The 12,930-nt window shown below is 39.6% G+C and overlaps 1 protein-coding gene across 3 annotated transcripts in view; it reads right to left on the bottom strand.

Moving 5' to 3' along the window:
- Positions 1-12,930, bottom strand: part of LOC126416660 (HSPB1-associated protein 1) — a 106,892-nt gene that overhangs the window by 42,474 nt on the left and 51,488 nt on the right. For 2 of the 3 annotated variants that reach the window (XM_050084458.1, XM_050084456.1), the window contains exons 4-5: positions 8,471-8,595; positions 2,974-3,098 (exon numbers count right to left, since the gene is read on the bottom strand). In XM_050084458.1, coding sequence (XP_049940415.1) covers positions 2,974-3,098; positions 8,471-8,595 — 250 coding nt within the window. The remainder of the gene's footprint in view (positions 1-2,973; positions 3,099-8,470; positions 8,596-12,930) is intronic. The other variant, XM_050084457.1, reaches the window with a different exon arrangement.

The raw sequence follows: 12,930 nt of genomic DNA, 5'->3' as shown, positions 1-12,930 counted from the left end.
TGTTAAATAATTTATATCTAAAAACAAAGATGATGTAACTTACCAAACGAAAGTGCTGGCAGGTTGATAGACACACAAACAAACACAAATATACACACAAAATTCAAGCTTTCGCAACCAATGGTTGCTTCATCAGGAAAGAGGGAAGGAGAGGGAAAGACGAAAGGATGTGGGTTTTAAGGGAGAGGGTAAGGAGTCATTCCAATCATGGGAGCGGAAAGACTTACCTTAGGGGGAAAAAAGGACAGGTATACACACACACACACACACACACACACACACACACACACACACACACATATATATCCATCCGCATGTACATAGACACAAGCAGACATTTGTCTGCTTGTGTCTGGGTACGTGCGGATGGATATATGTGTGTGTGTGCGCGTGCGAGTGTATACCTGTCCTCTTTCCCCCTAAGGTAAGTCTTTCCGCTCCCGGGATTGGAATGACTCCTTACCCTCTCCCTTAAAACCCACATCCTTTCGTCTTTCCCTCTCCTTCCCTCTTTCCTGATGAAGCAACCGTTGGTTGCGAAAGCTTCAATTTGTAGTTGATAGTATTATTGGTATAATGTTAACTTTATCCTGATGCCACATGTCCTTGACTTCCTCAGCCAGTTGGATGTATTTTTCATTTTTTTCTGCTATTTTTTTCTGTATATTTGTTCTATTGGGTATGGATATTTCGATTAGTTGTGTTGATTTCTTCTTTTTTACTGGTGAGTATGATGTCAGGTTTGTTATGTGGTGTTGTTTTATCTGTTATAATGGTTCTGTTCCAGTATAATTTGTATTCATCATTCTCCAGTACATTTTGTGGTGCATACTTGTATGTGGGAACATGTTGTTTTATTAGTTTATGTTGTATGCCAAGTTGCTGATGTATTATTTTTGCTACATTGTCATGTCTTCCGGGGTATTCTGTATTTGCTAGTATTGTACATCCGCTTGTTATGTGATCTACTGTTTCTATTTGTTGTTTGCAAAGTCTGCATTTATCTGTTGTGGTATTGGGATCTTTAATAATATGCTTGCTGTAATATCTGGTGTTTATCGTTTGATCCTGTATTGCAATCATGAATCCTTCCGTCTCACTGTATATATTGCCTTTTCTTAGCCATGTGTTGGATGCGTCTTGATCGATGTGTGGCTGTGTTAGATGATATGGGTGCTTGCCATGTAGTGTTTTCTTTTTCCAATTTACTTTCTTCATATCTGTTGATGTTATGTGATCTAAAGGGTTGTAGAAGTGGTTATGAAATTGCAATGGTGTAGCCGATGTATTTATGTGAGTGATTGCTTTGTGTATTTTGCTAGTTTCTGCTCGTTCTAGAAAGAATTTTCTTATACTAACAAAGAGATAGAGGGGCTGGCCAGTACTTACCTCAGCTCAGTTCAGCCGATAGATACACAAAAAACAGAACCGAAAATTTACGTTCCTAGCTTTTGGAACAAATATTCCTTCATCAGGGAGGAGAGAGGGGAAAGAAAGGGAAGAAGGGAAAGTGGATTCAGTTACTCACAACCTGGGTTCTCTGTTGCTTCATAACCTGGGTTGTGAGTAACTGAATCCACTTTCCCTTCTTCCCTTCCTTTCCCCTCTCTCCTCCTTGATGAAGGAATATTTGTTCCGAAAGCTAGGAACGTAAATTTTCAGTTCTCTTTTTTGTGTATCTATCGGCTGTACTGAGCTGAGGTAAGTACTGGCCAGCCCCTCTATCTCTTTGTTAGTATTTGTTTCACATCTTTATATGATGATTTTCCATTAAAGAATATTCTGAAATTGTCTACCTGTCCATAATGTAGGTTTTTTTATGTCGATAAATCCCCTTCCTCCTTCCTTTCTGCTTAATGTGAATCTTTCTGTTGCTGAATGTATGTGATGTATTCTATATTTGTGGCATTGTGATCGTGTAAGTGTATTGAGTGCTTCTAGGTCTGTGTTACTCCATTTCACTACTACAAATGAGTAGGTCAATATTGGTATAGCATAAGTATTTATACCTTTTGTCTTGTTTCTTGCTGTCAATTCTGTATTCAGTATTTTTGTTAGTCTTTGTCTATATTTTTCTTTTAGTTCTTTTTATTATTATTATTATTCTTATTATTTTGGGCAGGCGAGGGGGGGGGGAAGGGGGAGTCAGTATAATTTTATTTAACGTTGTTTTCTATCTCTTTTCTCACATTTTAACCACATTGGTATCTACACATTTCATAAGAGCACTGATAACCATATTGCTGAACGCCCCTAGTGCACATGCATGCACGGAAGCTCGCTCTCTCTCTCTCTCTCTCTCTCTCTCTCTCTCTCTCTCTCTGTGTGTGTGTGTGTGTGTGTGTGTGTGTGTGTGTGTGTGTGTGTGTGTGTGTGTGTGTGTGTGTTTGTAGGGAGCATCAGAATCACTTTTATTTAAAACTAAAGAACATGTACTGGATGATATGATAACTGAAAGAAACACCCTACATCTGAAAGAACCTAGAGCCCTTTATAAATGCAGGTTTACAGAAGGAGAAAAGAAGTTACTTTGACTAAAGCCATAGCTATTCCTTTTGCTGCTATTTTTATTTATCATAAAATACTAACTATTTATTTAATTATCGCAATTTCAGAAACCATTTTCCGCTCTTTATATATTGATATGAATATTAGTGTTAACCATAATTTCATCCATTTCCCACATTGAAGTGATATTTCTGAGATGGAAAAATTTCAGGGACATGGAACAAATCAAGGTATACATTAACAATATACAAACAATATGAAGTAACTTAATCTGTGTGCTTATTACGTGACAACATTTCACTACGTGTGCTAGCATCAGCTAAAATGAACGTAGGGTATCAGCAGTTACCCTCACTGAAAGATCTCTAAAATTTGCAATCAAAGCAACTGTCTGCAAGGAAACAGCATTTAATCACACACAAATGCATGGTCTTATAAGGCTAGAAAAGTACAAAGCATTCTTACCAGTGGTATCCATGTGTTAATACTGATAGCTGTGTCAAGATTCTCAACATAGTGCCACCAATGTCGAGGAACAAAGAGAACTTGACCAGGATTTAGAGTCACTACCCGTACTCCAGATAAATCTGCTGGCAATAATGGTGCATCACATAATTTTATAATTTACTTAAAATATTGTCACAAAATAATGATGTTAGCTAATCAGTAACCTTTGCTATCTGAATCAAAACCACAGAGTATACTACTACTAGATTTTCCTGTCTTTTGCATCTGTCTGATGTCTTGCTTCTCCCACACTCCAGCAGAACATTGTTATACCTGGTGCACAGGAGAGACATGGCTGAAAGACATTTTGGTTCAGGTAACTACAGGAAATTCAGTATATGAAGGCAACAGATGAATCCTCAGAAAAGAGGACTCCTGTTATGAGGTATGTGTAACCTGAAAAGCCAAGAAGAGTCAAAATTTAATTGAGAGATTTTAATGCACAAATGATTAGATCACCCTTGGGATCTCTAACAATCGTTTAATTGTTATTAGCCATTGAGTAAAATATTCTGGGGAGAAGCTGTATATTGGCAATGAATAATAATGAATGATGATGAGCTACTTTGGGAAATGTTTAATTCATATATTGCATTGGTAAATGGCAGGAAAGGCTAACCTGCAGTTGTGATGTTGAAAATGATACGAATTTCTAATGACATGTTATGCTTCAATGTATAATAGTACAGCAGAACTGAAATTGGATTGGATTGTTTGGGGGAAGAGACCAAACAGCGAGGTCTTTGGTCTCATCAGATTAGGGAAGGATGGGGAAGGAAGTTTGCCATGCCCTTTCAAAGGAACCAGCCTGGCATTTGCCTGGAGTGATTTAGGGAAATCACGGAAAACCTAAATCAGGATAGGTTGATGCGAGATTGAACCGTCGTCCTTCCGATTGCGAGGAACTGAAATTACCAGCAATAAATGGAAAACAGTATGGTAAACATGGTATGGTTAATTTTTTTTACTACTTCCACCAGAATAAAAATGTTTTACACAGTCCTCTTTCATAACTGAGTGTTCGTAACTACCACAGCTTTCGGCCTAACTGTGTAGATGTTACTGTGGCCTTATCTGATGCAGCAGTGTCACTGTTTGAAGACTCTGTTATCTAGCACACATACCTATCCACATCCACACTCTGGAAACTTCTGTGAAGTATATGACAGAGCGTACATCTCTCAGTACCATGTTTTAGAATTTCTTCCTGTTACATTTGTGGATGACACTGCAGGAATAATGACTGCTCAAATAACTCTTTACACATTGTAATTAATCTAATCTTGTGTTCACAGACCCTATGGAAATGACATATGGATGGCTGCAGTACAGTTCTAGATTCCTTGCTTATATTGTCGTGTTTGGAACTGAGTAATTACGGCTTTGAAGGATGGCTGGCATATATCTTCAAGTGCTGCCAATTCCAGTTTTTCAGTGAATCATGATGGTCTCCAATGAGTTGTCAAACAAACTTGTCACCTTTCATGCTGCTGTATCATGTACACATTCAGTATTGCCCATTAGTCCTATTTGGTATGGATCCCACCTATATGAAGAGTGTTCAAGGCTGGGTTGCATGGGAGTTTTGTAAGCACTCTTCTTTGTAGGCTGACTGAATTTTCCCAGTAGCCTATCAATGAACGGCAGTTTACCACTTGCTTTACCTACAATTGAGCCTAAGAGATTATTTCATTTCATGTCTTCACAAATTATTACATTCAGTTATTTGCAATTAACTGATTACAAATGTGATTCTGTGTTATTGCGTACTAAGAGTGCAAGGGTTCTGTGCCTTCTGAAGTGTACATTTCATGTATTTAAAGCATGATGCCAATTACTGCACCACTTTCAAATCTTATCAAGTGCTGACTGGATATTTGTGAAGGTTTTTTTGGGCAGTTCATTGTAAATTGCACCATATGTAAAAAGTCTGAGGTTCCTGTTCATACTACCTGGCAAAACATTATTAAACAACACAAACAGCAAGTGTCCCAACTAGTTTCTCTCTGGCACTCCTGAAGTTATTTCTACATATTTCAATGACTATCTATCCAAAACAACATCAGCAGTATAACATGAGTTATTCATGAACATGACTTATGTTTCACTGAGGACGCTTACACTGGCAAAAGATAATAGTAACTCTCATAGTCATTTTATATAATGGAAAAAGTACACTGTGCACGCCCTGATCTGTGACTTATGCATATGGTGCATATTCAGTGACGTAACACAATATGGGCAAGGCGCAGTGTTGTGAGCACAGTTGCAATTGCTGGACATGGACATTTATGCCTTGGTGATGCCTCTTATAGGTGTCATGAACACCTCAGAGAAAACACACATACTACAATGTAAACACTCAGACAATTGAAGAGTGTAAGTTGAGTTTGATGTGGTCAGACGTGCTGACTGACTTATTTGAATTTATGAGTTGCTGCTATTTGGATCTGTCTGCACAACTGACAAACACTGTTGATACAGCAGAAGATTATCACTGAAGACATGTTCACCATTCAGTAGCTGGAAGATGTTCTCTTACTGCATCACCCTGTCTGGAGATGAAGCCAAGAAGAATAAGTTTGCACGCAGGTGTGGTACAGAGAAGGCAGACCACAAGAACAAACCAAAAATGCGACCACTGTGGTAGACAAATAGTCAAAGGTAATTTAGGTCACATCAAACTGTCAGATCCATCACACAGTGTTCCCTACTCATTGTGTTACAGTCACACACACACACACACACACACACACACACACACACACAAAGAGAAATACTGCATCTGGCGAACTTACTGAAGGACGAGAATACTGTGGCACTAGAAAGGAGAGTACTGGTAAAATGTTTTGGAATTACTTCAAAGAAATACTTGGTTTACATGGTTGCCAGGGCAGCTCAGAAATCAATATTAGAACTCACATGAGTGAGCACATGCTGTGTAGCACCCCAAAAAAAACCATCTAACAAAACTAATAAATTTTCATAACCAGAAGATAAGTAATGGTGGTTGTCTACACTAATTGAGACAACTGTTGTGTGTGTTTACAAAGCATTGTTCAAACTATGCACATCTCAACTATGGTGGTGCAAGTCTTTGTGGTATGACAAGTCAGTTGCTCATTGCCAGAGTAGCGGCTACCCGCCACAGCTTCTCAACACGATGCACCAGCTTCGTGTGTCCAGTTGATGGCACTGTCTCCAGTTCACTGTTCTACTCATTGGGTGAATTGAGATTCTTTTTTTATTGATTTAAGCCCACTAAGGAGCGCTTATGACTAGTGGTTCTTCGATGCTCTTTCCCGTTCCCAATATCTCTTCAGCCCTGCTGGTAATTTCTCCTTTCTTTACTGTGAAAGGGTCTTCCAATGTTTAGGGACTCTAGGTGGTGGAGTCCAAGACTCTACCATAGCACAAAATTTGGAACAATCTTCTACCTCAAGGTCAGAGATCCCAGCTGAATCCAAGTCCTTTAGTACTTCATTAAGCCACAGGCTTCCAGACTTGTAGCTTTTAACCAATGAGACGATCTTCTTGGTAAGCTTATTGTTGTTCATTCATTGTAAGTGCCCATAGAACTTGAGCCTCCTACGTCACATACTGGTGTTGGCCGATTCTAACTGTTGATGTAGTTCAGAATTAGACTTCAGTCAGTAGGTTCCAACTGGGAGCAATCGCGGGCCATTAATTTTTCTGAGAATACGTCTTTCGGCTTTCTCCAGGTCCTACATCATGCCTTTTCTGTTCATAAAGAGGGTCTCTGCGGCATACATAAATTGTGGTCTGGCAGCAGTTCTGTAATGACAGACCTTAGCATTCTTCAAAATGCACTTCTTGTTGTACAGATTATGGGACAGATGGTATGCTGCACTGAGTCTGTTACACCTTTCTAAGATGTCCGCCCCCAGTAGCTGAGTGGTCAGCGCAACAGACTGTCAATCCCAAGGGCTTGGGTTCGATTCCTGGTTGGGTCGGAGATTTTCTCCACTCAGGGAAAGGGTGTTGTATTGTCCTAATCATCAGCATTTCATCCCCATCGACTTGCAAATCGTCGAAGTGGCGTCAAATCGAAAGACTTGCACCCGGCGAACGGTCTACCTGACGGGAGGCTCTAGTCACATGACATTATTATTATTACCTTTCTAAGATGGAGGTGTCATCTCTACCATTGGGGTGGACCCATTCACCAAGATAACAAAAGCGATTGACCCTCCCAGTCGTTCCATGTATAGTTGTCAAAAGGGTGTTACTGGAGTGATGCTGTGACAGCTGTGACTCTGTTAATTTAGCACTTCTCTTTTTAATTCTGTTGTTGTGTGTATTGGAAATTTAGGGATTAATTACCAATGTTTGCAAGTGAAGAAATTCGATGAACTCATATTTTAACTAACTAACTGGGAATTTTATTCGTAGAATATATCAGTGTGGCCTAGATACATGGTAGCTGAAGCACTGGAATGGTTTAGGTCACTTGTGGGACAGTCCTACCACACTGATCTTTGTGCCTGTCTTCCACTAAAAATATCTATACAACAGAGAAAATATTGGTGGCGTATACTGTGCAACTTGCTTGTCAGCATTATATTACAATTACAGGGCCTGTTCCTACCTGTGAAATTCAAGAAAGCTGGTGTTGAGAAGCACCTAGATTGTGCTGGCTCTGAAGCAACTCCTGAAGTCTAGCACACCATGCTGTGTGGAATGTTTGACAAACGGACCACAGCTGTCCTATGGCAACAGTTTGGCTTTTCAGCAGCTGATTGGTCCAGCTGTCTCTTGGGCACAGTTTGGCAGAGGCCATTTATGTGCACAGATAGCTTGTTATAGGTCACACCTGCACAGTGGTTGCAGTTTGGTAGACTGCACGGCTGCTTTCATAGGTGCCTTTGACAGGACACCAGTAGGCTTCAGTGGAAGAATCTATGGTACAGGTCTTTCATGTAGGTATATTGCAGAAATTTGAGCCATGAGACCAAGGGTTGCGAGCAGGTTGTGTGTGTGTGTGTGTGTGTGTGTGTGTGTGTGTGTGTGTGTGTGTGTGTGGAGGGGGTGGGGGGGGTGGGGGGGGGGGGGGGAGGTGTGTGCATGCTCTTCAGCTTAAAGAAGGATTCTTCCAAAAAGCTAGCACAGTTCGCAGTTGCTAATTCAGTGCCTACACTGTTTGTAAGATGCTATCTTTACTATATAGATATCTTTTCTATACTGATGGAAACTATTTCTGTGTCAAGAATATTTTCACTGATAAATAACACTGCATTCATAGTTTTATAGCCACTAATTTTTTTAAAATAAAAAATACAAACAATCTGGGAATATTTGCTGAACTATTCATCAGTCTCCCTCATTTCTGAAATCGGGAAGCAGTGCTCAAGAAACAGTTTCTATTTGTTATTTTGATTGAATGCATGGGTTGCACTAGCATTTATATCAAATTGGCATAAGAAAAATAGCTTACCTTGTGTGATTTTAGCAGATGGACAATAGAAGTTGTGCATACTGAAGACACTAGACTCTTCGTAAGGGATACGTGTGGGCAACATTTCATCATTCATAGTTGGTGGAAATAAGTACCACTGTTTCCTAGAACATTTATCACAGTATTGCAGAAAATGATAATTCCTTAGGATGTGAGCAATTAATATTTTCCATATTCAAGACCAGTAACTTTAGTCTTAAATAATTACAGTAGCTCGTATAGCTCAAAATATTTACAAAATGGGAAAAAAGAAAAGAGTAAAATATTCTAACTTCAGAATTGCAAATCAACTTCTATAATGTAACTGGAAAGATAAAAAATCTACTCACCAAATGGCTGCAGGAGAAAACACACACACACACACACACACACACACACACACACACACACACACACACACACAAAGGTTTAATGTATGCAAGATTTTGAAACCAGTGCCTTCTTCTTCTGGCAGAAAGGTTGAACAGGGACAAAAAGAAATGATTGTGTGGCACTGTCGGCCATGAGGCCCCATTCAGGGAGTTCGGCTGGCGGGTGCAAGTCTTATTTCAGGTGACACACACTGGGTGACTTGTGTGGCAGTGATGATGGGATGATGATGATGACAGCATAAGACCCTGTCACCAAGTGGAGAAAATCTCCAACCTGGCAAGGAATCAAACTGGGCCTGCTGCACGAAAGGCAATCACAAAACCATTCAGCTAAGCAGGAGGATGACTGAAGGGAGAAGAAAGAGGGGTTAAGGAAAAGACTGGAGAGGTTTTGGAAAAATGGTAAAGTTTGGAAAAGTCACCCAGAACCCCAGGCCAGGGCAGACTTACTGGACTTATCCAGTCTCCAAGTGTCTGTCTGCCCATATCCCTTCTGGTAAATGTCATCTGACCCAGGGTTCTGGGCAACTTTTCCAAACTCTTCCCATCTCATAAGCCTCCTTCAGTCCTTTTCTTTCACCCCTCTTTCTTCCCCTTCAAACCCAACCCTTCTGTCAGGAGGAGGAGCCACTGGTTCCAAAAATATACATAATACCTTTTTTTTTTTAAATTGTGTTCTCCTGTCACTGCTTGGTGAATAGATTTTTGTATCAATTCAATAACATTACATTGTCAAAAAATGGTTATTTTTGTTGTTCAATCTACTTCTATGCAAAACAGAAGATTGTGTACTAGACAAATCACACATTATGAAATAAGAGCAGCCCAGAGGTCCCTGGAGATATGAGACAAGAGAATGAGTCTGTTATCCATAGATATTATAAAAATGAATACACATATGTATTTATGTACCACTTCTTCTCCTAAATCAACAAAACTTGCTACACACGACACTTACTGAGTGAAGAGAGAATTGCTATGGGGGCAAGAACCAACTACCTATAGCAGGAATGGGAGTGGAGGTGAAAAAGTAGTGAAGCATTGAATTTGGAGAGTTTGTTAATCCAGTATTTGAGAAAAAGAGCACTTAGTGGCTTGCAAGAAACTTTACACACAATTTCAAATCCTTATGAAACTTTTTCTTGCTGACAACACCCACATGATGACGAAAGGAAGAAAATTTTATCACTTACTACATTTTCAATGTCCATGCAGTAAAACTGTTGCATCAGCCATATTCATGAAAAATTTTATAGACAGTATTCACATATGCTGCTGAATGTTCCTGCAGAATTATATCATTTTATGAACATTTATGAACATGAACCATGGACCTTGACATTGGTGGGGAGGCTTGCGTGCCTCAGCGATACAGATAGCTGTACCGTAGGTGCAACCACAGTGGAGGGGTATCTGTTGAAAGGCCAACAAACATGTGGTTCCTGAAGAGGGGCAGCAGCCTTTTCAGTAGTTGCAGGGGCAACAGTCTGGATGATTGACTGATCTGGCCTTGTAACACTAACCAAAACAGCCTTGCTGTGCTGGTACTGCGAACGCCTGAAAGCAAGGGGAAACTACAGCCGTAATTTTTCCCGAGGGTATGCATCTTTACTGTATGGTTAAATGATGATGGCATCCTCTTGGGTAAAATATTCCGGAGGTAAAATAGTCCCCCATTCGGATCTCCAGGTGGGGAATACTCAGGAGGACATTGTTATCAGGAGAAAGAAAACTAGCATTCTACGGGTCGAAGCGTGGAATGTCAGATCCCTTAGTCGGGCAGGTAGGTTAGACAATTTAAAAAGGGAAATGGATAGGTTAAAGTTAGATATAGTGGGAATTAGTGAAGTTTGGTGGCAGGACGAACAAGAGTTATGGTCAGGTGAATACAGGGTTATAAGTACAAAATCAAATAGGGGTAATGCAAGAGTAGGTTTAATAATGAATAAAAAAGTAGAAATGTGGGTAAGCTACTACAAACAGCATAGTGAACGCATTATTGTGGCCAAGATAGATACAAAGCTCATGCCTAACACAGTAGTACAAGTTTATATGCCAACTAGCTCCGTAGATGAGGAAGAGATTGATGAAATGCATAATGAGATAAAAGAAATTATTCAGATAGTGAAGGGAGATGAAAATTTAATAGTCATGGGTGACTGGAATTCGATAGTAGGGAAAGGAAGAGAAGGAAACATAGTTGGTGAATATGGAATGGGGTTAAGGAATGAAAGAGGAAGCCACCTGGTAGAATTTTGCACAGAGCATAATTTAATCATAGCTAACACTTGGTTCAAGAATAATAAAAGAAGGTTGTATACATGGAAGAAGCCTGGAGATACTGGAAGATATCAGATAGATTATATAATTGTAAGACAGAGATTTAGGAACCAGGTTTTAAATTGTAAGACATTTCCAGGGGCAGATGTGGACTCTGACCACAATCTATTGGTTATGAACTGCAGATTAAAAATGAAGAAACTGCAACAAGGTGTGAAGTTAAGGAGATGGGACTTGGATAAATTGAAAGAACCAGAGGTTGTAGAGAGTTTCAGATAGAGCATTAGGGAATGACTGACGAGAATGGAGGAAAGAAATACAGTAGAAGAAGAATGGGTAGCTTTGAGAGATGAAATAGTGAAAGCAGCAGAGGATCGAGTAGGTAAAAAGACAAGGGCTAATAAAATCCTTGGGTAACAGAAGAAATATTGAATTTAATTGATGAAAGGAGAAAATATAGAAATGCAGTAAATGAAGCAGGAAAAAAGGAATACAAACGTCTCAAAAATGAGATCGACAGGAAGTGCAAAATGGCTAAGCAGGGATGGCTAGAGGACAAATGTAAGGATGTAGAGGCTTATCTCACTAGGGTTAAGATAGATACTGCCTACAGGAAAATTAAAGAGACCTGTGGAGAAAAGGGAACCACTTGCATGAATAATAAGAGCTCAGATGGAAACCCAGTTCTAAGCAAAGAAGGCAAAGCAGAAAGGTGGAAGGAGTATATAGAGGGTCTATACAAGGGCGATGTACTTGAGGAAAATGTTATGGAAATGGAAGAGGATGAAGATGAAATGGGAGATATAATACTGTGTGAAGAGTTTGACAGAGCACTGAAAGACCTGAGGCAATACTGACCCTATGACTTATCTTAGAAGAAAGATTAAGGAAAGGCAAACCTACGTTTCTAGCATTTGTAGACTTAGAGAAAGCTTTTGACAACGTTGAATAGAATACTCTCTTTCAAATTCTGAAAGTGGCAGGGGTAAAATACAGGGAGCGAAAGGCTATTTACAATTTGTACAGAAACCAGATGGCAATTATAAGAGTCGAGGGGTATGAAAGGGAAGCAATGGTTGGGAAGGGAGTGAGAGAGGGTTGTAGCCTATCCCTGATGTTATTCAATCTGTATATTGAGCAAGCAGTAAAGGAAACAAAAGAAAAATTCAGAGTAGGAATTAAAATCCATGGAGAAGAAATAAAAACTTCGAGGTTTGCTGATGACATTGTAATTCTGTCAGAGACAGCAAAGGACCTGGAAGAGCAACTGAACGGAATGGATAGTGTCTTGAAAGGAGGATATAAGATGAACATCAACAACAGCAAAACGAGGATAATGGAATGTAGTTGAATTAAGTCGGGTGATACTGAGGGAATTAGATTAGGAAATTAGACGCTAAAAGTAGTAAATGAGTTTTGCTTTTTGTGGAGCAAAATAACTGATGATGGTCGAAGTAGAGGGGATATAAAATGTAGGCTGGCAATGGCAAGGAAAGCGTTTCTGAAGAAGAGAAATTTGTTAACATTGAGTACTGATTTGAGTGTCAGGAAGTCGTTTCTGAAAGTATTTGTATGGAGTGTAGCCATGTATGGAAGTGAAACATGGACGATAAATAGTTTAGACAAGAAGAGAATAGAAGCTTTTGAAATGTGGTGCTACACATGAATGCTGAAGATTAGATGGGTAGATCACATAACTAATGAGGAGGTATTGAATAGAATTGGGGATAAGAGGAGTTTGTGGCACAACTTGACTAGAATAAGGGATCGGTTGGTAGGAAATGTTCT

The sequence above is a fragment of the Schistocerca serialis genome, chromosome 8, assembly GCF_023864345.2.
Source record: "Schistocerca serialis cubense isolate TAMUIC-IGC-003099 chromosome 8, iqSchSeri2.2, whole genome shotgun sequence".
In the NCBI taxonomy this organism is placed as follows: Eukaryota; Metazoa; Arthropoda; class Insecta; order Orthoptera; family Acrididae; genus Schistocerca; species Schistocerca serialis.
This window is presented reverse-complemented; position numbering and strand designations above follow the sequence as displayed.